This window comes from Convolutriloba macropyga, chromosome 7 (genome assembly GCF_964194025.1).
Source record: "Convolutriloba macropyga chromosome 7, txConMacr16.3, whole genome shotgun sequence".
Lineage (NCBI taxonomy): Eukaryota > Metazoa > Xenacoelomorpha > Acoela > Convolutidae > Convolutriloba > Convolutriloba macropyga.
This window is the reverse complement of record NC_134474.1, coordinates 65,283,533-65,307,310: the sequence shown is the minus strand read 5'-3', so window position 1 is coordinate 65,307,310 and position 23,778 is coordinate 65,283,533. Positions and strand designations below refer to the sequence as shown.

The 23,778-nt window shown below is 36.1% G+C and overlaps 1 protein-coding gene across 1 annotated transcript in view; it reads right to left on the bottom strand.

The window, feature by feature from the left end:
* LOC142343248 (ras GTPase-activating protein 1-like) overlaps nucleotides 1–23,778 on the bottom strand; it is a 62,394-nt gene that overhangs the window by 7,688 nt on the left and 30,928 nt on the right. The window contains exons 8-12 of the mRNA XM_075395025.1: nucleotides 23,482–23,735; nucleotides 6,178–6,629; nucleotides 5,588–5,811; nucleotides 4,914–5,081; nucleotides 1,767–1,906 (exon numbers count right to left, since the gene is read on the bottom strand). Of these exons, the coding sequence (XP_075251140.1) occupies nucleotides 1,767–1,906; nucleotides 4,914–5,081; nucleotides 5,588–5,811; nucleotides 6,178–6,629; nucleotides 23,482–23,735 (1,238 nt within the window). The remainder of the gene's footprint in view (nucleotides 1–1,766; nucleotides 1,907–4,913; nucleotides 5,082–5,587; nucleotides 5,812–6,177; nucleotides 6,630–23,481; nucleotides 23,736–23,778) is intronic.

The window sequence follows — 23,778 nt, the reverse complement described above, 5'->3', positions numbered from 1 at the left end:
CCAAAATAAATGAGGTGGTCAAAAACCTGATAGTCTGAAAAAGCTGACAAGGTTATCAATAGCCCTCTAATAATTCATGATTCTAATCTGAAAAAGATCGCGAAAGCAAACTACAGATAATAATCTTAAAAACTAAGTTAAATCTTTTCAAAAAAGAAAGCTCAAATTTAAGAATAAGAAAACACCTATAATTACACTTCTCATCACTGCGATTAACACAAAAAACAACACACACCTGTTCCTTCTTGTACACAAGCTAGACCACATGATTTCACACTAAATCAAAAATAAAATTGATCATAGAAAAGACATAAGCAGCAGAATATTCAAAGGCAAAAAATCGTTTTAATTAATACCAAGGCCAAAAGAAAGCTGTAGTATTTAGTCATAACTGGAATTTTGGAAAAAGCTTGCTATCAAGCTCTCAGTACTGCCTTATGTTGAATGAAATCAATTGCAAACCAAAGAAAAGACGAAAATCTAGGAAAAAGCTGAAATCATTCATTTTTTACAACTAAAAAAAATCAATATACCGAAAATAAAAGTAGGTGCCAGGACAAAACTAGAATGATACTAACTAGAATATAATTATGGGCACAATGTAAGGAACACCGTTACAAAAAGACATTCTTGATTTTTGAAACTTGAAAATCAATTTAAAAAATTCAAGAAAAACGAATACATTTCATTGTTCAGCATTCAAGACATAGAAAAGATAACTAGTCATCCGATACAAAGATCTATCCTCCTGAAGAGAACAAAAAATGGGAAAAGCAGAATTCATAAATACGAAACATTGTAACCTTTTGCAAAAAAAAATGGTCAAAGAACTTTTTTGTCCAAAGAAAGTTAAGACTGCATTTATGAAAAAGTTTTAACTGTTTTTTCAAAACTTAACGCCAAAAAATTATTGACTTTTTACTGAAACGAAATTAAAGTCCCTCATGTTGCACAAAAAACTATTTGTAGCAATTAAAACCAAAAGACAAACGAAAAACTGACGAAAATCGGAAAAAAACTACCAACATCGGATTAGCATATGTACAATTTTAAGAAACAAAATTACATCGAGGTAGAAAGAGGCGTTGAGTATAGGAAATATCAAAGAGAAGTTGCCATATTAACTGATTTTTGACAAACAGACCCAAGATCCAAAATCAGGTTAAAAGATCCAAAATGACAAAATTAATAGAAAAAAAAACAAAAACAAAAAACAAAAAAAAAACAAAAAATTAACTAAAAAATCAAGAAGACTGTGCCAATTTTGAACTTGAAACGCAATCTTCAGGCTCCACAAAACACAGTGTTATCAATTTTCGAGGTTGACATTTCAATATAGCATCAAATAAAAATAATTTCTACAAAAAACCAAATTACAAACAGAAAAATTGGGCCATTTAGACGAAAAACTGCTAAAAACGGTTAGCTATATGTGCCATTCAGTCAAAAACTACTTTTCGAAGTCAAAAAGTCATTCACTAAATGCAGCCCATGCTCAAAAAACTTCTCTCGCTCAGAAAAAATTAGTTCACACGGAAATTTACTCACGCTTTTAGGTCAAAACAGCGTCTGAACGAATAGTACTTCCGGTAAAAAAAAAACCTGAAGAAAACCAATACTCCTCTTCGAGTCGTAAAAAAAACCAAGAGCACCGCAATATAGCTTCGCTCAGCTTACAGCTTCGCAGCTATAATAAATATTTGGATCTATTCTGTTTTGGAGGACAGAAGAATAGATCCAAATATGAGGAAAGGAAGTGAACTCACAGTTGAGAATGAGTATTTTTTGAGGGAAGTGTGATTGTCGCAGCAGAGTCTGTGTACAGATGCGAACTTCTCTGCCAGGTCGCAGTGTGCCACCACATCATGCGAGGAATGGTGAGCACCTTGGGGACTTGTACTCACACCTACAAATCAATACATTCCATTTAAGGAAAATCATTGAAAACGTCGAAACAGTTTTAGAATGTTCGGTTTATCTTAATTTCAACGGTCAGTTTCACCATTTTTTGAACATTATGTCTTCAGCGCTAGAGAGTTTCATTGACTTCTTTTCCTCTGTAAGTTTAAACACGAATTTCAAAGAGAGCTAAAGCGTGTAAGAGTTCCCAATTTTGCAGTCAAATAGACAGTATGCCGTAGGAGCAAATGGTGACCGAACAATAGATCGAAAACTATAAAGTTGGGTCAGTAGATCGAAATTTGATCTTTACTCCCATTGGCTAGAACTATGCATCATTTGCGAAGCTGGCGTGAGATTAAACTTCTGATCATGGCCATGCCTCAGCGGACGTGATATGAAACTATCACAACCAAACATATTTCACCACCGAACATACGGTGTTTTACGGTGTTTAAATCTGATTGGCTAATACGCAATTTTCAATCTATAGTCCCATATTTTGCTTTCGATCTGTTGTCTTAGCACCCGAGCAAATATCTCAACTTTTAGAACATAGATGGCAGATTGTCAGAAAATAGCCGCAATAGCTTCGTAGATCTGCGGTCCAAAAAAAAAAACAGTAAAAAAGACAGGCAAAAAAATAGTCTTTTCATTGAAGGCTGCTATGTTATATTTAGATCATAAATCTGTATAAGTTATTGCTGCCTCTATCAGCTGCTCTTAAATAACCTTCATTTAGAGTGACACATTCACTTAACCTTATCTCCTTGAATTAAAGTAGATAAGAGTAATTTCAAAGTAAGGAAGTCATTTTTGAGAGTGAGGTAAGTCACGTGTGACCAAAAATTTAATCACGCGAACGAACAAAAAAAACTCGCTCTACTAAGAGCGAAAAATGACGCCAAGCACGCGTTTCAGTTGAAATTGCAAGAACGAATGAACAAAAAGTGGTTGTGACGTCATATGATCGTAAGAGAAATCTTGAGGACGAAATAAAAAAAACATAGCTGGAAGAACACCGGAAACGACTCGAAGAGTCGTCTTCGTTAAATAATTAACTTTTAAATCAAATGGTTTCCACTAAAGTGACTACTAAAAACAAAAAAAAATGAGAAAAAAATGATAGCCCAAAAAACCAACAGAACTAAAATTGAATTACATCTATATATAAAACAAGTCAAATTTTTTGTACGCAACTGAAACCATCAAAGTACGCTAGGAGCAAAAGTGAAGCCATGTTATGCTCCCAAAAATTTATTTTGAAGAAAAATTTGAATTCAGTAAGAAATGGCCAAAAATCATTGCAAAAATTTATCAATTTCCGTAAGTTCTCCCAATGGAACCACTATTTTACAATATCAAAACAGTAATCAATTCGTAAAAGAATTGTCGCATTAGCAATAAACATTTGTTTTCGTTTCAAATCACAATCAACGCAATAAATCAAAACAAAGGCCAAAAAAATTAATCAAATCCAAATTAATCATGAAAAAGACTAAAGAGACAACAATATTCAAACGCAAAAATTTGTATGTTACCAAAACCAAGACCTAAAAAGATCGCAGAAGTAGTGTTGTTCAAATTTGTAAAAGTGAAGCTAGCAAAACCTCAGCAGTGCCATATGTTAATTGAAATCAGCTGCAAAGCAAAAAAAAACCTTCAAAGGAAACAGACAAAAATTATTAAAGCGAATCGACATTTTCCAATTTAATAAAGGCAGGGTGAATAAAACTATAGGACTTAGGACACTGTTAGAAAAATCATGCTACAATGTGCAGAATACATACAATGTGGAACAGATTAAAAAGAAATAAATCATAAGTTCCAAAAAATCCAAACTAAATAGGAAATTCTAATTAAAAATCAAAATAGAAGACTTTTTATGGTAAATAAACTTGAAGTACAAACAAAAAACATATAAAACGTTGACAAAAACCACCAAAATCGGATTATAGGTGTACAGTTTTTTAAAACAAAAACACCTTATGGCAATAAGAGGCATCCAATTCAAGAAAGATAAAAAACTTTCACATGTTTACTAATTTGGTAAAATAAAGTCCGCTCAAACAGCCCAAAATGAAGAAATAAATGAAAAGGCCAAAAACTGACCGAAAAAAAAGAGAAATATGGGCCAGCTTTGCACTTGAAACACATTATTTAGCTCTTAGAAACATTGTGGTATCAGTTTCAGATGGTTGCGGATAATAGGGCATCGATCAAAATTCACTTCCACAAAAAACCAAGCTACAATAAAAAAAACTTTGCGCAAATGGGCAAAAACACGGAAAACACGGCTAAATCTGTCATCTATATGCACCAATCTTTCAAAAACTCGTTTCAATGTCAAAAAGTCGTTCACTGAACGCAGCGCAATAACAAAAAACTTCTCTCGCTCAGAAATAGTTTGTTCTTTTATATTATTTCAATATTTTTCCGAGGTTTACATTTCAGTATAGCATCGACTAAAGTCATTTCTACAAAAAAAACAGCAAAAAACTGGACCACTTAGACGAAAAAACGGCTAAAAACGGTTATCTATATGTGCCATTCAGTCAAAAACTGCTTTTCAAAGTCACAAAGTCATTCACTGAACGCTGCACATGATCAAAAAACTTCTCGCTCAGAAAAAAAATAGTTCACAGGGCAATTTTTCTCACTTTCAATTTTAGGTCAAAACAGCGTCTGAACGAATAGTATTTCCGGTAAAAAAAAACTTAAGAAAACCAATACTCCTCTTCGAGTCGTAAAAAATAAGTAATAAGAGAAGTCCAATAATAGCCCCAGTTATCATGTGCGTCTATCAAAAATACGATTAGCTTACTTATACAAAGCAAAACGTTGGCTGCATTCATACCATCAATATTAATCCCAAAATAGCCCAAATACTAAAGAATATAAACGCAGCCTAAATTTAAGATAGTTCAATATTTCCAATTGAACACAGGTTGCGAATATTCAATGAGGCGTCGTGTGGGGTAGGGTGGGGTGGTCTGTGCAAGGTGTCATCCTACCTTCCAGGAACCCCTCCATTCTCTCCTGGTTCTGTTTTAAGTAGTTGTTGAGGGAGTGGACTTGGAAGCCCTGGTGCTCTTTCAGGGGAGTGAAGTTGGCCCAGCTCTGCAGAAGCTTCGCCAGCAACTTCAGCAACTCCTGCACTGCTCCAATGTTAGGAGGGGAACCTATCAACGATAACAACGACAATAACAATTGAAGCATATAAGCCAGGAATTGTATACTATCATTCACAACTTTGAGTATACAAACAAGAGAAGTTAACTAGCATCGGAGTAGAACTCTACTCAAGAAGAGGACCATACACAACTCGATGCATACTATATTGAACAAAAAACAGAGCTATTGAGTTAGCAAGATGAGATTGACGTTCTCAACGTCCATCAACAACAGCTTTTCATTGTATGTCTAGATCTATCGTTAACATGTAATGAATTCCCGTGCTAAACTCCACAACTAGATATTTCCAAATATCAAACCGCACCGACTTTTTAAATAGTGCAGCTCACAGGCACCAACAATGAAGTTAAGAATCACATTCGAAAGATAGCAGAGATGTGGTCGCCATGAAATGGTCTATTTGAAAATGCAAAGTCTTCCGAAAGCCAAATTCAATTCTCAAAATTGAAGAAGAGATCAAACGCCTTGATGTGAATAGAGAGTGAGGACTTACCAATGATGAGGTTGTATTTGCGTGGGGTGCAGAGGGCGAGGGAGATGCACCTCAGGAAGATGAAGGAGGCTATGACCTTGTATCTGAAGATCTGGTTCCGATCACCTCCTCCCCCTCCTACTGCTGCTGTTGCACCATTCATGTGAGAAGACTGTTGTTGTTGTTTAGGAGGCCACTTTTCTTCCACCTCCATTTTGATTTGCTGTAGCACGTACCTCAAGTTACTGAAACAATTCAACCAACACCATAGGAGATTTTCACAACCAAATTTTCTCCAAACCCAACTTTGCTTGAAACATATTGCCAACGCTTTTATCGACGCATGTCAATTTTGTACCGACAAAAATAGGCACCTCAAAAGTGTCCATTAATGTAAATTGTAAATGACTCATTAAAAGACAAAACTGTCCATTGAAAGATTGTAAACAGACATCACGTACAATGGCGAGTTAGAATTGTTGTTACAAATTATAATTGCAAAGATGTTCGATGTGCTCGTTGTCAACGGTTTCAGTCCGCGGCCTACCAGTTTCATTAACAACTCGACACAAGGCAATTTGATTCTAGTACCCTCAATAGGTTCGACTTACGTTGGAAATTCGTCGACCTGTCCCAAAATGCTGTCCGCCAAACAGTGCAAATACTTCTTAGCCACCGAGATCCACCGCTCTGGATCCTGCGTGCCTCCCAGAGCTGTTGAATTTGCAGGTCCACCTGATGCCAATGGACCCCCGGCAGCAATGTCCGGGTCGAATATAATATCGTTAATAATGGGCTGCAGAGTCCTCTGCACGAATGGCTGCATGACAATGGAAAGGTAGTTTTCCATGACCGAGACAGCCAGACTCTGGGATCGGAAAAGGGAAGTCTGGTCGTTCTCTTTGCGGATCTCAATTGCGTTTAGTTTGACAATGAAGCCGATCTCTGACCTCAGGTGGAGATATGTTTTGAGTAGGAGAAGAGCGTAGAAGTTCCTGTCATCTACTGGGAGACAGAAGCCCAACTGGTACAACAGCTCAGGGCCCTCACTCGAAAGTAGACACTGCAACAAACGACACTTCATTTTAACATTTTCAGAGCTACATCATTCTAACTGAGGGAATAAATTGAAGGCGCGTACCATGTAAAATGGCTCTAGCGTTTAGACGGCCTCCCGAAATTAGCAGAATATGAGAGGTTCGCATGCGTTTAAAATGGTTATTTTTTTTCTGATATTCAAGAACAAAGCCCGCAGATTGCATGACAATAGGCCCGAAACATATTTGACACCCCTTGTGAAAAGACCACAAGACCAAAGACAAATCATAAACAGACTGACGTCGGAAAGATTGCTCTCAGACGGAAGACGGAGCAATTTAATTAAGAGGTGGTGCAACCTATATATTATTTTCGGGAGCAAAACAATTCCTTAGTTCTAGCAACAGGCTTAAATTCTGAAATATACCCGGCCAATCGTGCCGGAAAATAGGTGCCATTGATTCCCATAACCAGGATTGGGATTGGAAGAGAAATAATGAGCAACAACGATTTTTGTACAAAAAAAATTTTTAAAGTGCAAACTAATTTGATGTCATTTTGTAGACAAACATACTCCTGTTTCATAGTGAGATAGTATTAACACCAAAAAGCATTAGAGGTAACTTAGACTTTTAAGAAAAAAGATCGAGTAATGGGCATCTATCTGATACTGACTCTGATCATTTTAATTGCTTTGCTGAGCAACGGCTGTCTAAAAGCACTTTGAGCAGATTGAGAGCAGTGAAACCAGCCTAGAGAAGACAAACCAAAATTTTATGCAAAATGTTGAACAAGCAGTGAACTACGGTAAAAGGAAAATTCTAGTTCGATGAAGTCAAAAAATAGTAGCACGAGACCTGCAATACAATCCAAAGAATTCAATGAAATACTTAAATTTACTCTACCTGACCAGCAGATCAATTGAACAATGCCAGCCAAAAGACAATCTCATCTCAAAGTTTAAGAAACTGAGTTAATCAAACAAACTAAACAGAAACATAATTTTTGATAAAACTTGAGAAGCTTTTATCCTAAAAGCCAAATTTGATCGATTTAAAGATACCCATTAACTCACGCACAGGCTTTGAAAGAGGTTTCTTGGCCACTAAAGATAGAAAGACACGAGAAAAATAACAAATAATTAAAAAACGAGAACTGCAAAATGAAAATTTTTAAATTTCGAAAAATTAATAGGCTAAAATCCATTTTTTCTCTCTAGCACCTGTACTGTAACATATACGAAAGATGAAAGCGTTTCATAGGCCCTTAAAGATCGAAAAACTCAGCAAATGACAAAAATATGAAATCAGTTGCAAATTTTAAAACAAGTATTGCTCAAATTTGTGATATTGCCTTCAGAACCATTTCGTTGTCTTAACAAGCAACACAGCAACCCAATTTCAAGCCATAAACAGCTTTATTGGCTCAATGACCGATAAACAAGATACAAGACAAAAACTTTAGCAAATGACAAAAATATGAAATCAGTTGCAAATTTTAAAACAAGTATTGCTCAAATTTGTGATATTGCCTTCAGAACCATTTCGTTGTCTTAACAAGCAACACAGCAACCCAATTTCAAGCCATAAACAGCTTTATTGGCTCAATGACCGATAAACAAGATACAAGACAAAAACTTTAGTTTTTTTTCTTATTTTAAATTTTATTTTAAAAAATTGTAAAATTGTAGAAAATCCTGATAAAATGTAGAAAACCAACCCATCACCCCTAGCAACTCTGCAATGAAATACTATCAAAACCTAGAGGAAGTTAGGTGTTCGCAGGCAAAAACAAACTGAACAGAAGACAAAAAATCTTCAAAAATTACAAATTTTGAAAACTTTATCAAAAAATTGAGAGAATTCGTGAACTGAATAGTTAATGAATAGTTTCAAGTGACAATGGAGTGGTTCTAAACATTTATTAATAATGTCACGAATTTATCAATTTTTTTTCAGTGTTTCTAAATTGTTTGACTTTTTCGAGTTTTGTCAGCCTCAGGAGCCAGAAAACCGCCTCTATGGTCTGATAATTGATTACTGTTAGTAATTAGAGGCAACAAAATTGTTTAAGTGTCACGAATTCAAACAACTTAAACAATTGCTTACATAAAATGCTGAAAACAATTCCATTACCACTAAAAACTAAGTAATCAGTTATCAGACACTAGAGAAGGTTTTCTGGCCCCTGAGGCTGACAAAACTCGAAAAAGTTAGAAACACTCGAAAATACTTGAAAAAAGTCTTACCAAAAAACTGATAAATTCGTGACATCTAAATGTTTAAAACCACTCCATTGTCACTAGAAACTATTCCGTAACCTACTATCCAACCTTCAGTGGGATTCTCTGGGCCCTGAAGCTTGGATTGTAAAAATAGAAGCGCAATAAGAGCCGGCTGAGGGCGGCTATTAAATATAACTGACTAACATCGGGCGAATTGCTCTCAAACAACCAACGAACGGTTGACTTCGGTGGGGGCTTTCGGGGTGGTGACCCACCCTTCAGATCACAAAATTAGGTCTCCGCAAAACAGTTTCGGTGATCCCCATACTTAGAGACTAGCAAGTCACCAGGCTCTAAGAGAGCCGCTTTATAAGAAAAGCCACTTAAGGCTTTCCGCGCTTAAGCTGTTTATCGCATTTTTGAAGACGAAAAGCAAAATGCGTCAGTAAAAAAATCTGTCAAGATAAACATAAACCGACTAACGCCGGACAAATTGTTCTCGAACGACAGGCTGGGAAATTTTATTCAAGGGCTGTAGCGTATATAATTTATGTTTATGCATGAAAAAATTTAAATAATTATCAGGCTTTTTGCATCTATGGGTGCCAAAAACATCCAACCAGAATGGGATTCGAACAAGCAACCTCCGGAGTCCTCGACTGAAGCAATAACCACCCGGATATCAGGCCCTTTAAATTTCCTATGAGAAGCGGAAAAAAGTCACTTGAAAAGTCAAAGAACGTCCGAGAACAAAAACAGAAAAAAAAATCAAGCAAATGTTTCGCCATAAAAAAAACACTATTTATTTCAGAAACATCCGAAATAATTAAAATTAAAAACAAATAAATAGTTAAAAACAACAAATTTTTAGTAAGCAATGCGGAAGGGGGCGTAGACAGGTGTGTGCGTGGGGGAGGGGGTTAGATATGTGTAGAGGTAAGTAATTGGAGGGGGTTAGATATGTGTAGAGGTAAGTAATTGGAGGGGGTTGATATATGGGGCCGTGAGGGGTGTAGCTATATGGGGTGGGGTAGTAGTGCCCAGGGAAGGGGTGGGGTGGGGGTAGGCATGTGCACTGGAGAGTGGGTGTAAGGGGAGGTAGAGAGTTGCCCAGGGGTCGATATATAGGGCGTAGTCGTGGGGGTTGATCTAGAGAAATTGGTTGCAGTGGTAGGTAGTTGGAGGGCGAGTCAGAGGAGTTTTATAGGCAGGTGGTTGATTTGTAGTTCAGATGGGCTTGGAGTCATTCCCAAAATGACCCTTTCATCTTAAAAACTACCCCCCGTTTCTAATTACTATATATTAGAATAAACGCTAGTGTTAAAGTCCAATGTTCCAAAACCGAAGTCAACATTCAAAAACGGAGGAAAATTTTAAAATAGAAAGAAACATTCAAAATTCGAGTCATGGACAACTTGCTTCAGCTAAACAAAAACTGTAGAAAAACAATTTTACTCTTCCACTCACAAAAAGATACACAAATTAACAGAAACTGCTTCAAACTTCTTTCCAGGGCAATTAGTAATAGCAATTTAGAAAACGCGAAAACTAAGTGAAGTGTGAAAAACTCACTAGAAAAGAAATCAAAAGAGTGTTCTAGAAGAAGCGCAGAAAAGGTAAAGCAAAAATTAGCGTTAAAAACAGCGGGCAAATAGCAGCAAAATAGCCACCGATGGCACACAAGCATTGAAAAAGAAAAAATAAACCGACTAATGTAGGAAGAATTGCTCTCGAACAAAAGGCGTGTGCAAAACTGTTTGACCCCAACGAGATTCGAACTACTGACCTCTCGATTCATATCCATATGCATTGCCGAATTCGCTATTGGCCCCATAATTTTGCTGTGCTGCAACTGACTTTATATAAACAAGCTTTTCTTCTGAGTGAGAGCAATAGAGATCACTCGAAAATGAAGAATGAAAGCGTGAAAAGTCACTTCAGAAGTCACAGAATGTTTTAGAAGAAAAGCGCAAAATGGTCAAGCAAAAAATTTGCATAAAATACCAACACGTTTACAATGATTGCTATGAACTTCGTTCGAGCGCAATTAAAAAAGAAAAGAATCGACATAATTTTTTCTAACTGTTCTGATTTGGCGGGCAGTTTGTTAAAGTCTAAAAAACTTAATTCACATTCGAAACTGAAAGCTTATTGAGCTTATTACTCATGCCAGTTAGCAACCACTATAGCGAATGTCGATATTTTTTTTCGTTTTTTTCTCTTTTGACCTTGACAGTATTCACTAAATTGCGTAACTCAATGAGTGAAATAATCTAAAAATCCGTTCAGTTGAAACAGCGAAGGAGGTAGAAGTCGGGAGTCAGCGTCTCGACTTATGTAAAACTAAAAACGTGATCGAACGGTAAAGCGAAATAAAAGGCAGAGCGCTTCAATGATACCTGTTGAGAGGCTGGCGGCCATTAAATAAAAACACATTTACAATAATTGCTACAAACTTCGTTCTCACATGAGTAACCTTGATCCTCTATCAACATCTAGATATTTCTGGGAGTTAGAAAAGTCAATTCTCGAAAGTGACGAAGGAAACGTGTGACTACAATCTTTACGGCGCGAATGAACAAAACTACCAGTTAACGAATGAGCACAAATAAGAGAGAATTTAGACGTCACACGCAAATAAGCCGAAATTGCATTAAAAAACAAAAAGCAGATTTGATGTGAGTGTGAAGTCATAAGGGCGTATTATAGCAAACTTTTACGACAAATTGAAAAAAAGACAAACCGACAAACTTCGGACAAATTGCTCTCGAACGCCAGGCAAGACAAATTAATTCAGAAACTGCAGCTTAGAGAAATTTTTGTTTATGGGTGCAAAAACCTCCGACGAGAGTGATTCAAACCCCCAACCTCAGGAGTCCTAGCTTCACAGCCTTCCCCACTGGGCTATGAGGACATGTATCAAGACACAATCTCATGTAGACTTTTATCTACCCAACAAATTTTACTTAGGAGCGAGCGCTTTTGAGATCACTCAAACATAACCGACTAACGTTGGAGGAATTGCTCTCGAGCGTCTAGTTGGAGCTCTAATTTATTTCAGCCTGCTTCAGTCGGGAAAGTCTAAAAGGAACTAAGAAATTTGCTAGAGGGCTTCAAATACCCCCATTAGAGGTTTATATATATGCTTTGAGACTGAAAAAACCTTAACACAAATTTTCAAAAAAAAACTTGAAAAAAACAAGTAGTATCAAAAAATTGCTATAAATTGTGACATTTAATAGTTGAAAACTATTCCATGACAAATAAAAATTAGTCAGTAACTTATTATCGAACCCCTTAGGAGGTTTTCTGGCCCCTGGCTCTCGAAAGACCTGAATAAGGAAAAACAACTGTCAAAAAATTTGAAAAAATTGCACGTTTTGTCAAAAATGCAAAAATTCGTGAAGTTCAAATGTCAAAACCATTCTATTACCACAGTAACCTATTATTAATTCCTAGAGAAAGTTCTTTGACAACTAGGGCTGAAAAATTGACAATTTTCAATACACTTGAAAAAAATTGTGAAAATTAGTACAAAATTGCGTGTTTTAGCGATCGGTTGTTCTTCAATAGACACGTGGGGGGGGGGGGGGGGGGGTGCACCGGGGAGCTGATGGGGAGGGCGGGGCCAACACTGAGGTGGGGGTCAACAGCGTGTTTGGGGGTGGGGACAATAGTGTGGGGGTCTTCAACATCTAAGAACCGCCCTTCACATCATAAGTATAAGTCTCCAAAACAGTTTGAGCTGAAACAGAGCTGAAAGGCTCTAAGAGCACTTACTGCCCGCTGAGTGCTACCTGTCTATCCCGTTTTTTTAGGACGAAAAGTCGAGAGCGTTAGACGAAAAATCGGTCAGGAGAAAAATGGCATAAAAAGACCGACAGGACTAATATAATTGCTACAAACTTCGTTTGAGACCAATTAACCTACTAACTGCAGGCGAATTGCTCTCAAACGACTGCTCTCAAGCGCACGTAGGGGGCCGATTTACGTGAAGGGCTGGGAGATGAATTGAGGGTTGGTCAATTGGCAATTGGGGGTCAAACTCTTAGAACGGCCCTTCACACCATGAATTTATGTCTCCGAAACAGTTTCGGTGAATTCCTTAGAGTCTAGTAAACCAAAACGCTCTAAAACTTAATGGCCTACGGTCCTTAGTTTTGAGAACAAAAATTCAAAAGGGTCAGATGAAAAATCGGTCGAGCAAAAAATCGCATTAAAAACGACCGCACGACTAACATTCTGTCAAACTTCGTTTGAGAGCAATTAAAACCGAAATAGGCAAATACCAAAAACGTGAAAAAATGCAAAACGCATTACAGCTTAAGACATTAAAAATAACCATTGCAAAAAAACCTCCAAAAATTTTCAATTAAAACTGTTTAACTGAATGAGACCTTTAAGAACTGTGAACAACCTCAAGTTTCAAAATTCCAAAAAGCAGATTGTGCTCAAATATACTTTGATAAACACCTTCTACCTTGAATTCATGCCTTCTGAACAATGTTAGCTCCCTCAGCTCTTGCCAAGCATCGAACAGTTACTTGGAAATATCTCCGTGACTTGAAAACATCGGTCTGGAACAGCTTATCTCGTTCTTTAAAGTTATCGAAAAATTTCCGAACACATCTCACAATAAGACAGGCGCACCATACAATCGAAAATTTTTGGATTGTAAAAACCAAGCACCTAAATATCCGTTGGGAGAAGCTGACGCGACTAGTAATAAACAACCAAGAGAACTTTTCATTGAGACAAAATTCAGACAACCTTGCTGTAGAGCGGACCAAACAAAAACAATCAAGCTCTTTTGAGGACGTCAACATTATTCTTTCCACTCACAACTGGAGTTTATGGTTTAATCCGATATTGGATTTTTTTTACAAAGGAGCGTGCGATCTTGTCCTCGGCCAGTTCGATGATTTAACTCTGTAAAAAGGCCCTAATCAATAAACTTGCTTCCAGGAAACAGTTTCACGTCTTGATCGGTACTTCTTCTCCAGTGAAATACACGCCTTGAGTTGAAAAATCAGTACTGACTTATTTCAAGTCACAAGACTTGCTCAAGACTTAGTTGATAATTATTCCAACTTTTCAATTAAAGTCCCAGAACTCAACAGTTGGAAGTTAAATCCGAGGACTAGGCATGAATCTCTCTGCATGAGTTAGACTACCGTCTTTCATTGCAATCTTTACATGTTGATATTTAAAAACGACTTTCTAACTAACGACGCCAGACAACAAGTGTCTAGTCGAATCAAGGACAGTCGTGTCTGCATTAGAGCTCTGAATTTTGAATACTTATCATGCTCTATATATAGAAATGACAAAACATTCTCAGACATCATTGTTACATAATTATAATCTTTAATGACAAAAATATGTTGCACGCGAACAGGTGAACTCAACAACTTGAAACCGATTAAAACCGAAACTAATTAACTTCGATTAAATCGTTCTCAAAAAACAGCAGCATTTTATGCTCCGGCTAGCGATGCACTAATGACAATGAAAAACATAGCCGGCAGATTGCCGGAATAGCTGCGAAATAGACTTGCGTGCCGTAAAATACAGATGGAAAAAGATACAGAAGTGAGTTGATAATAGTTATCGCCGCCACCTATAAAACTTACAAGTTTATTTCAAAGGAGGTTGTTTTTGGGTGCAAAAAAATTTTCCCTGTCGCGTCTCGAACCGGCGATCTCCGGATTAACAGCCAGTCGCCTTAACCACTCGGCTGTCGGACCATACAATATGGTTTCTTACAATCAAATTTGTTTTAGGAACAGATTCTGTTTCTGAATTACCGCAATTTAGGTCACGCAGAAAGCGTGAAATCAAGCGCGAAAAAGCCACTTAAGCAGTGACGAGACAGAATGTTCTAGAACAAATGTAAAACGAAAATGAAGCGTCAGACGACGAAACAAAAAAAAAAACCAAGAGCACCGCAATATAGCTACGCTCAGCTTACAGCTTCGCAGCTATAAAAAAAAAAAACAAAATTTAAGAGAAGACACCCACTTTATGAAACGAAACCTTGATAAAATGAGACTTTGTATAATAGAATTCAATGTACCATTAAATTACTCTGAGCAACTTCTATACTAGCGATAGTTTTATGGTGGCTTGTTCTTATTATTCTTTTGACAAGCGAATAAGAGCAGTGGAGCGGTTAAGCACGTGCCAAGACGCGCAAAAATGATCACTACTCAGTCAAATAATTCAGAAAGCCACTATATATAGCCAGAAGAGTGCAAGAAAATACCTGCGAGTGCTTCGAAGAAGCATAAATTCTAAATATCAATGAAAAACCAAACCTATAGAACTAAAAAATATATATTTTTCTACTAAGTTAGGTAGTTTTCTACTATTCTATAAAATTTTTCAGAATTGAATAAACTCAGTTGTCCTGAACTCCCCCAATTGAAGGAGGTTAGTTTGAGGAGGGCAGCAATATGTGACCAAAAAGGTTTCCCAAAATGAACAAAACATAGCCGGCAGATTGCCCAAATGGCTGCAAAATAGACTTGCGTGCCATATAAAACAGAAAAACAGAAACAGGAATATAAGTTGAAAAAGTTATCGACACCGTTCAAAATTATGTAAAAACAAATTAATAAGCCCTATTTACACTGGGAAAGCCTTTTTATTAGTGGCTTTATCTGCTGATATGAGTTCCTTTGACCTTAATCTAAATCCAATTAAACTTTAAAGAGCAAAAGTCATTTTATTGAGTGAGGTAAGTCACGTATGATCAAAATCTAATCACGGAAATGACATAAAACTTTTGCTAGAGTGAAAGAGAAATGAGTCACGCGCGCAAATACAGTTAGTGAGAGGAAGAAGTCTTTCAGAATACTTGAAATTTTCAGCTTTGCGGTGTGAAAAAATGTAAAACGAAAAAAGAGTGTCAGACGACGAAACAAAAAAACAGCAGGACAAGTCCTGATATACAATCCAAAAAATTGAATGAAAGACTTAGAAGTACTCTACCTGACCAGCACATCAATTGACCAATGCCAGCCAAAAACACAAAAAAAAATCAAAAAGTTGAGAAACTAAAATAATCAAACTAAGTAAACAAATATATTCTCATTGCTAAAACTCTTCAAGATTTAACCCCAAAGACAAAATTTGATCCCTTTATTTATACCTCATAACCCACGCACAAGCCCTGAAAGAGGTTTGTGGCCAATAATAATAAAAACTCGATAAAAAACATACCCGGCAGATTGCCGGAAAATAGCCGCCGTTGATTCCAATAAGTATGATTGGGATTGAAATGACAGAAGATATTGAAAAAAAAAGAATTTTGTACAAAAACATTTTTTAAGTCCGATTTATTTTGATGGCATTTCGTAGTTGAACATACTTCTGTTTCATAGAGAGAGGCTACAGGGGCTATTATCAATAACAATAAGCATTAGTGATGGTAAATAAGACTTGTAGGAACGACGTTCAAATAGCGGGCATCTAAAATTGGGCTTTATGGGTTTATCCCGTTTCTATTTCTGACTTCAATTTTTATACTGACTCTGTTCATTTTGAATTGCTTTGCTGAGCAACTGATGTTCAAAATCACTTTTAGCATAATGAACTAAGAGAGAAACTAGCCTAGAGAAGTCAAAAAGATTTCACGCAAAATGTTGAAAAAGCGGCAAAATGAGGTAAAGCGAAACATTTTTTTATTCGACGAAGTAAAAAAAATAGGAGCGCTATAATAGCCGGCTGAGAAGATGAGGGCGGCTATTAAACACCGATTTAAAAAAATGAGAACTGCACAAAATTTAATAAAAGTTTCCAAATATAGCAGTTTCGGTGAATTACGTGCTTAGAAATTATGCTTCACCATACTATCCGGTTCCTTAAAGAAAAATTCACCCGTCACAAATTTTGGTTGTGAAAAAATTGCATGGATACCAGCAAGTACAACGTAAAATGAACGAAAGTTAATCGACTAGCATTGTTCTCGTCTTTGATTCAATTAACTGAAGCGCCAAAAACAACAAAACAAATATGTGAAAAATTGAGAACTACGAGAAACCTTTGTTTAATTCATGACAGCTTTAAAAATTCCCAGTTCACACATTTCAGTAGAGTAACTTATGCCTTTATTTCGTCAATGCAAGAAAAAGCTCAATAAAGAAAAAATCGCCCTGGTTAGAAGTCCAAAAACCCAAGATTGTAAAAATAACTTTAAATTAGAAGTAACTGTTAAAAATTTAGTTCTTCCCAATAAAAAAACGCGTTTACTTGCAAAAATTTAACCACAACCTCATTGCTGACAGCAAGACAAAGAAACTTTTGACAAAAATGAAAATTAAGTTGAGGTACAGATCTTCAACCTAACAACTCGCCGTTGTTTCTTCCTCTTCGGTGAAAGACAAGAAGTATGCGCAAAAAAGGAAAGACAAACTGCGGAATCTTTTTTGTCCTTTTCTGTGTTTGAGGATTAAGTGAGGAGTTTATTGATGGGTTGGATGTAGGCGGGGTTAGGTTCGTGAATAATTGAACCTAAAACGGTTCAAAATTTTCCAAAAATTTGACGTAACTGATTCAATGTTACCGATGCCTGACAATAAACTAAATGTTCTCTGAATGTTAATGCTCGTGGAACAAGAGTCAAGTTTCAAGTTGTAAACGGCTTTATAAAACCAATACTCTTTTCCAGTCGTAAAATGACTGATCACCAATAGAGTTCAATTCATGGAACGTAAAATCTGCGGAAATATCAGTAATAGCCTCAATTACCTCGGGCTATACTTATTAACATAGCTGGCAGATTGCCGGAATAGCTGCGAAAGAAGATTTGAGAGCTGTATAAAAGAGATAGAAACAGATACAGATCAAAATAGAAAATCGACGCCACTCAAAAGGATAGGCAACAAACATTCAAGGATAAATTAATAAAACTTGTTAAAATTCATTCTACAAAAGCCTCTTATTAGGGACCTTTACTGCGCATATGAGTTCGTTTGACATTAAACAAACTCAAATTAAACTTAAATTTTAAAGTGCATAAGTCATTTCATTGAGTCAAGTAAGTCACGTATGATCAAAATCTAATCACGGAAATGACATAAAACTTTTGCTAGAGTGAAAGAGAAATGAGTCACGCGCGCAAATACAGTTAGTGAGAGGAAGAAGTCTTTCAGAATACTTGAAATTTTCAGCTTTGCGGTGTGAAAAAATGTAAAACGAAAAAAGAGTGTCAGACGACGAAACAAAAAAACAGCAGGACAAGTCCTGATATACAATCCAAAAAATTGAATGAAAGACTTAGAAGTACTCTACCTGACCAGCACATCAATTGACCAATGCCAGCCAAAAACACAAAAAAAAAATCAAAAAGTTGAGAAACTAAAATAATCAAACTAAGTAAACAAATATATTCTCATTGCTAAAACTCTTCAAGATTTAACCCCAAAGACAAAATTTGATCCCTTTATTTATACCTCATAACCCACGCACAAGCCCTGAAAGAGGTTTGTGGCCAATAATAATAAAAACTCGATAAAAAACATACCCGGCAGATTGCCGGAAAATAGCCGCCGTTGATTCCAATAAGTATGATTGGGATTGAAATGACAGAAGATATTGAAAAAAAAAGAATTTTGTACAAAAACATTTTTTAAGTCCGATTTATTTTGATGGCATTTCGTAGTTGAACATACTTCTGTTTCATAGAGAGAGGCTACAGGGGCTATTATCAATAACAATAAGCATTAGAGATGGTAAATAAGACTTGTAGGAACGACGTTCAAATAGCGGGCATCTAAAATTGGGCTTTATGGGTTTATCCCGTTTCTATTTCTGACTTCAATTTTTATACTGACTCTGTTCATTTTGAATTGCTTTGCTGAGCAACTGATGTTCAAAATCACTTTTAGCATAATGAACTAAGAGAGAAACTAGCCTAGAGAAGTCAAAAAGATTTCACGCAAAATGTTGAAAAAGCGGCAAAATGAGGTAAAGCGAAACATTTTTTTATTCGACGAAGTAAAAAAATAGGAGCGCTATAATAGCCGGCTGAGAAGATGAGGGCGGCTATTAAACACCGATTTAAAAAATGAGAACTGCACAAAATTTAATAAAAGTTTCCAAATATAGCAGTTTCGGTGAATTACGTGCTTAGAAATTATGCTTCACCATACTATCCGGTTCCTTAAAGAAAAATTCACCCGTCACAAATTTTGGTTGTGAAAAAATTGCATGGATACCAGCAAGTACAACGTAAAATGAACGAAAGTTAATCGACTAGCATTGTTCTCGTCTTTGATTCAATTAACTGAAGCGCCAAAAACAACAAAACAAATATGTGAAAAATTGAGAACTACGAGAAACCTTTGTTTAATTCATGACAGCTTTAAAAATTCCCAGTTCACACATTTCAGTAGAGTAACTTATGCCTTTATTTCGTCAATGCAAGAAAAAGCTCAATAAAGAAAAAATCGCCCTGGTTAGAAGTCCAAAAACCCAAGATTGTAAAAATAACTTTAAATTAGAAGTAACTGTTAAAAATTTAGTTCTTCCCAATAAAAAAACGCGTTTACTTGCAAAAATTTAACCACAACCTCATTGCTGACAGCAAGACAAAGAAACTTTTGACAAAAATGAAAATTAAGTTGAGGTACAGATCTTCAACCTAACAACTCGCCGTTGTTTCTTCCTCTTCGGTGAAAGACAAGAAGTATGCGCAAAAAAGGAAAGACAAACTGCGGAATCTTTTTTGTCCTTTTCTGTGTTTGAGGATTAAGTGAGGAGTTTATTGATGGGTTGGATGTAGGCGGGGTTAGGTTCGTGAATAATTGAACCTAAAACGGTTCAAAATTTTCCAAAAATTTGACGTAACTGATTCAATGTTACCGATGCCTGACAATAAACTAAATGTTCTCTGAATGTTAATGCTCGTGGAACAAGAGTCAAGTTTCAAGTTGTAAACGGCTTTATAAAACCAATACTCTTTTCCAGTCGTAAAATGACTGATCACCAATAGAGTTCAATTCATGGAACGTAAAATCTGCGGAAATATCAGTAATAGCCTCAATTACCTCGGGCTATACTTATTAACATAGCTGGCAGATTGCCGGAATAGCTGCGAAAGAAGATTTGAGAGCTGTATAAAAGAGATAGAAACAGATACAGATCAAAATAGAAAATCGACGCCACTCAAAAGGATAGGCAACAAACATTCAAGGATAAATTAATAAAACTTGTTAAAATTCATTCTACAAAAGCCTCTTATTAGGGACCTTTACTGCGCATATGAGTTCGTTTGACATTAAACAAACTCAAATTAAACTTAAATTTTAAAGTGCATAAGTCATTTCATTGAGTCAAGTAAGTCACGTATGATCAAAATCTAACCACGAGAGTGATAAATGACGTCACGCGCGCAATTCCTGACGTACAATTCCAAGAATTTTAAGTTGACTAAACAAAATACTAGACATATTAGGGACTATGAGTGCACTGGCAACACCATTTATTAAAAAAATCAGATCAAAACATTTAAAAAAAAAACAAAATCAAAGTTAAAATGCAGCATGTAATAAAAAACGACTAGCGAGAAATGGAAATTTGGTTAAAATAAAGAATTAGGCCTATAATGAACGATGAATGGAATGGAAAAACCATATAGAAAAAAAATCCGATCCAAAAATTCGAATAACTGTAAAAATCAAAGTGAAATTGCCGCATGTAAACAAAACACCACCAGCGAGAAAGCGAATTTTTGTTCAAACACCCTTTTCTCACTATAATTTAAAATTAGAGCGAGAAAAATTCACGCCGCAAAGCCACTTGCTTTTTCACTCCACTTCATGTTTCGGCGTGACCAAAATCACTACTCCAATTTGACTTCAAAAACCATGAAATGTGTGAACAGATCTTAAAAAAAGACAGCACCCCAATAAAATTCAAACTCCCTGAAATGTAAAAAGCATAGCAGGACAAGTCCTGAAAAACAATTCAAAGAATTTTCATTGACTAAACAAAAAACTAGACCTAGAACTGACTATGCGTAAATTGGAAAACAATTTCATAAAAAATTATTTAAAAAAAACTAAAAAAAAAAACAAAACCAATTTCAAAATGCCGCATGTGAACCAAAAACCAATAACGAGAAATGGAAAATTGTTTCAAAAAAGAAACAAGGCCAAGAATGAACGATGAATGGATTGGGCAAACTTTCGTTCAAATCAAACACCGTGCTTTAATCATTCTAAATAAAACTTAGAGCAAATAAATTTCACGCCGCAAAACAACTCGTTTTTTCGATCAACTTCCTGTTTCGTCGTGACCAAAATCAGTACTCCAATTTCAAAAATTATGAAAATGTGTGAAAAGATCTTGAAAATGAAAGCGCCCCAATATAATTCAAACTCTTTGAATGGTAAACATACCCGCAGATTGTCGGAAAATAACCGCCGTTGATTCCAATAGGCATGATTGGGATTGAAAGAATAGAAGATAATGAAAAAAACTTTTGTACAAAAACATTTCTCAAGTTCATTTTATTTTGATGGCATTTCTTAGTTGAACATATTTCTGTTTCTTAGAGAGAGGCTAGAGTGGCTACTATCAATATCAAAAAGCATTAGAGATGGTAACTAAGACTTATGGGAACGACGTTCAAATAGCGGGCATCTAAAATTGGGCTTTATCCGGTTTCTATTTCTGATGACTCTGTTCATTTCAAACTGCTTTGCTGAGCAAATGATGTTCAAAATCACTTTTAGCAGAATGAGAGAAGAGAGAAATTAGCCTAGAGAAGTCAAAAAAATTTCACGCAAAATGTTGAAGTGGCAAAATGAGGTAAAGCGAAACACTTTTTTCTTCGACGAAGTAAAAAAGCATAGCAGGACAAGTACTGACGTACAATTCAAAAAATTTTCATTGACTAAACAGCAAATTAGACCTAGAATGGTCTATGAGTGAACTGGGAAAACCATTTCTAAAAAATTAGATCAAAAATATTTTAAAAAAATGTCAAAATGCCGTATATGAACAAAAAACCACTAGCGAAATGGAAATCTGGTCGAAAAGAAACTAGGCTTAGAATAAACTATGAATGGATTGGGAAAACTAATTAGAAAAAATGCGATCCAGAAAATTGAAAAAACAGTAAAAATCAAAGTGAAATTGCCGCATGTGAACAAAAAACCACCACCGAGAAAGCGAATTTTTTATCAAACACCGTTTTCTCACTATACTTTAAAGTTAGAGCGAAAAAAATCACGGCGCAAAACCACTTGCTTTCTCGCTCCACTTCCTGTTTTGGCGTGACCAAAGTCAGTACAACTTGACTTAAAAAATCATGAAAATGTGTGAACAGTTCTTAAAAACAGAGCCGGAAAAATTCCGGAAACGACTCGAGGGAGAATTCCGGAAGAATAGCCTGAAGATTTCCGGAAACAAGTATTGTGAATCCCGAACCTCCAAAAATGCCATAAAAAATAAGGAACAGAAACGGCATTCAAAAACAAATTGAACAAAAAAAACTAGAAAAACTGAATGACTTTTTTTAAATAGTACGAGAAAATATAAAGCCAAAAAATGTTCCTTTGCAATTAGAGGAATGAAAAGCCCGCAAAACAATGGGCAAGTCATAATAGGCTAAGACACTTGCCTAAGATTAAAAAAAAGAAAAACTGCAAAAAAACAAAAAAGGTTTGAAATTTCTCAATTTTTCTGTCAATTTTCCGAAAAAATGATTTATACCAAAAAAAACTTGATAACTAAGTCAATTGGTAACTGAATATTCCTTAAGTAAAAAGCTTCTATTCAAATCCCACTTGAAGCATTAAAACAAAAAAAAACAGGCAAAAAATCATTAAATTTTGTCTAAAAATCAGCAAAACCGATCAAAAACAAGCTAAACTCCAAATAAGCATTAAACTCAAAACTTACTACTTGAAACCTTCAATTCCTATCAAAACAAGCCTAAAACTAATACAGTATCATAATCAAACCTCAAAACCATCAAAAGTTGCAAAAAAAACTGCTTTTAAAAGCCGCACGTGTACAAAAAAATTTCGCTCGCTTAGAGAAATTTTTTTCACACATCAATTTCTCGCTCTCTCAAAAACAGCGGTATGAACAAAAACCACTCTCTTTTCGCTCCGCTCTTCACTTTTGTTCAGCACCAAAATCACTCCAAATTTTTTCACGCGTTTCCCCGCTTCAAAAATCACTCCAACAAAATTGATTAAAAAAAGGACTTCTCCAATACTCCTCTTCGAGTCGTAAAAAAAAAGACAGCGCCCCAATACAATTCAAATTCTTTGAATTGTAAAAAAAAATAGGAGCGCTATAATAGCCGGCTGAGAAGATGAGGGCGGCTATTAAAAATTCTTTGAATTGTAAAGACAAAAGCACCGCAATATGGCTCCTCTCAGCTTACAGCTTCGCAGCTATAATAAGCAGCCAACATTCTATAGGAGTCATTTATTGATCTAGAGAGATGATAGAGTAAATTGTAGTGGGCAAATGATTCTTACGACCACAAGTCCGCGTGCTATGGAAACGAGCTGTCTAACATATAGTTTTTTATTTAGCGTAAAAAAACCATTGGCCTTAACAGATGAGATCCGAGCAATCTTAAGTGACCTTCAGCTCAATGTTAAAGCAGATTCCATGTGTGTAGCCTGACCTGTTGCAAGTTGGCGTACATCTCCTCGGGTAGGATGGTGAGGTGTTTGAGGAATATCTCGCACCTGACAGTGCCCATGTGAGTGGGGGGAAGGGTGGAGCTGTATCCCCCTCCTCCTCCCCCACAAGTGGTGGTGCTGCCCCCACCACCCCCTCCCCCACTGCCGGGCAGATTGCGCAACACTGGGGTTAGGCTGTACTTGGCACAGTGTAACACGTTCTTGGGTAGTTGTTGTAGACTGATCACGCCACAGCCTTTTATGAACATTTCAACATATAAACAAAAAAAAGCTGTCTG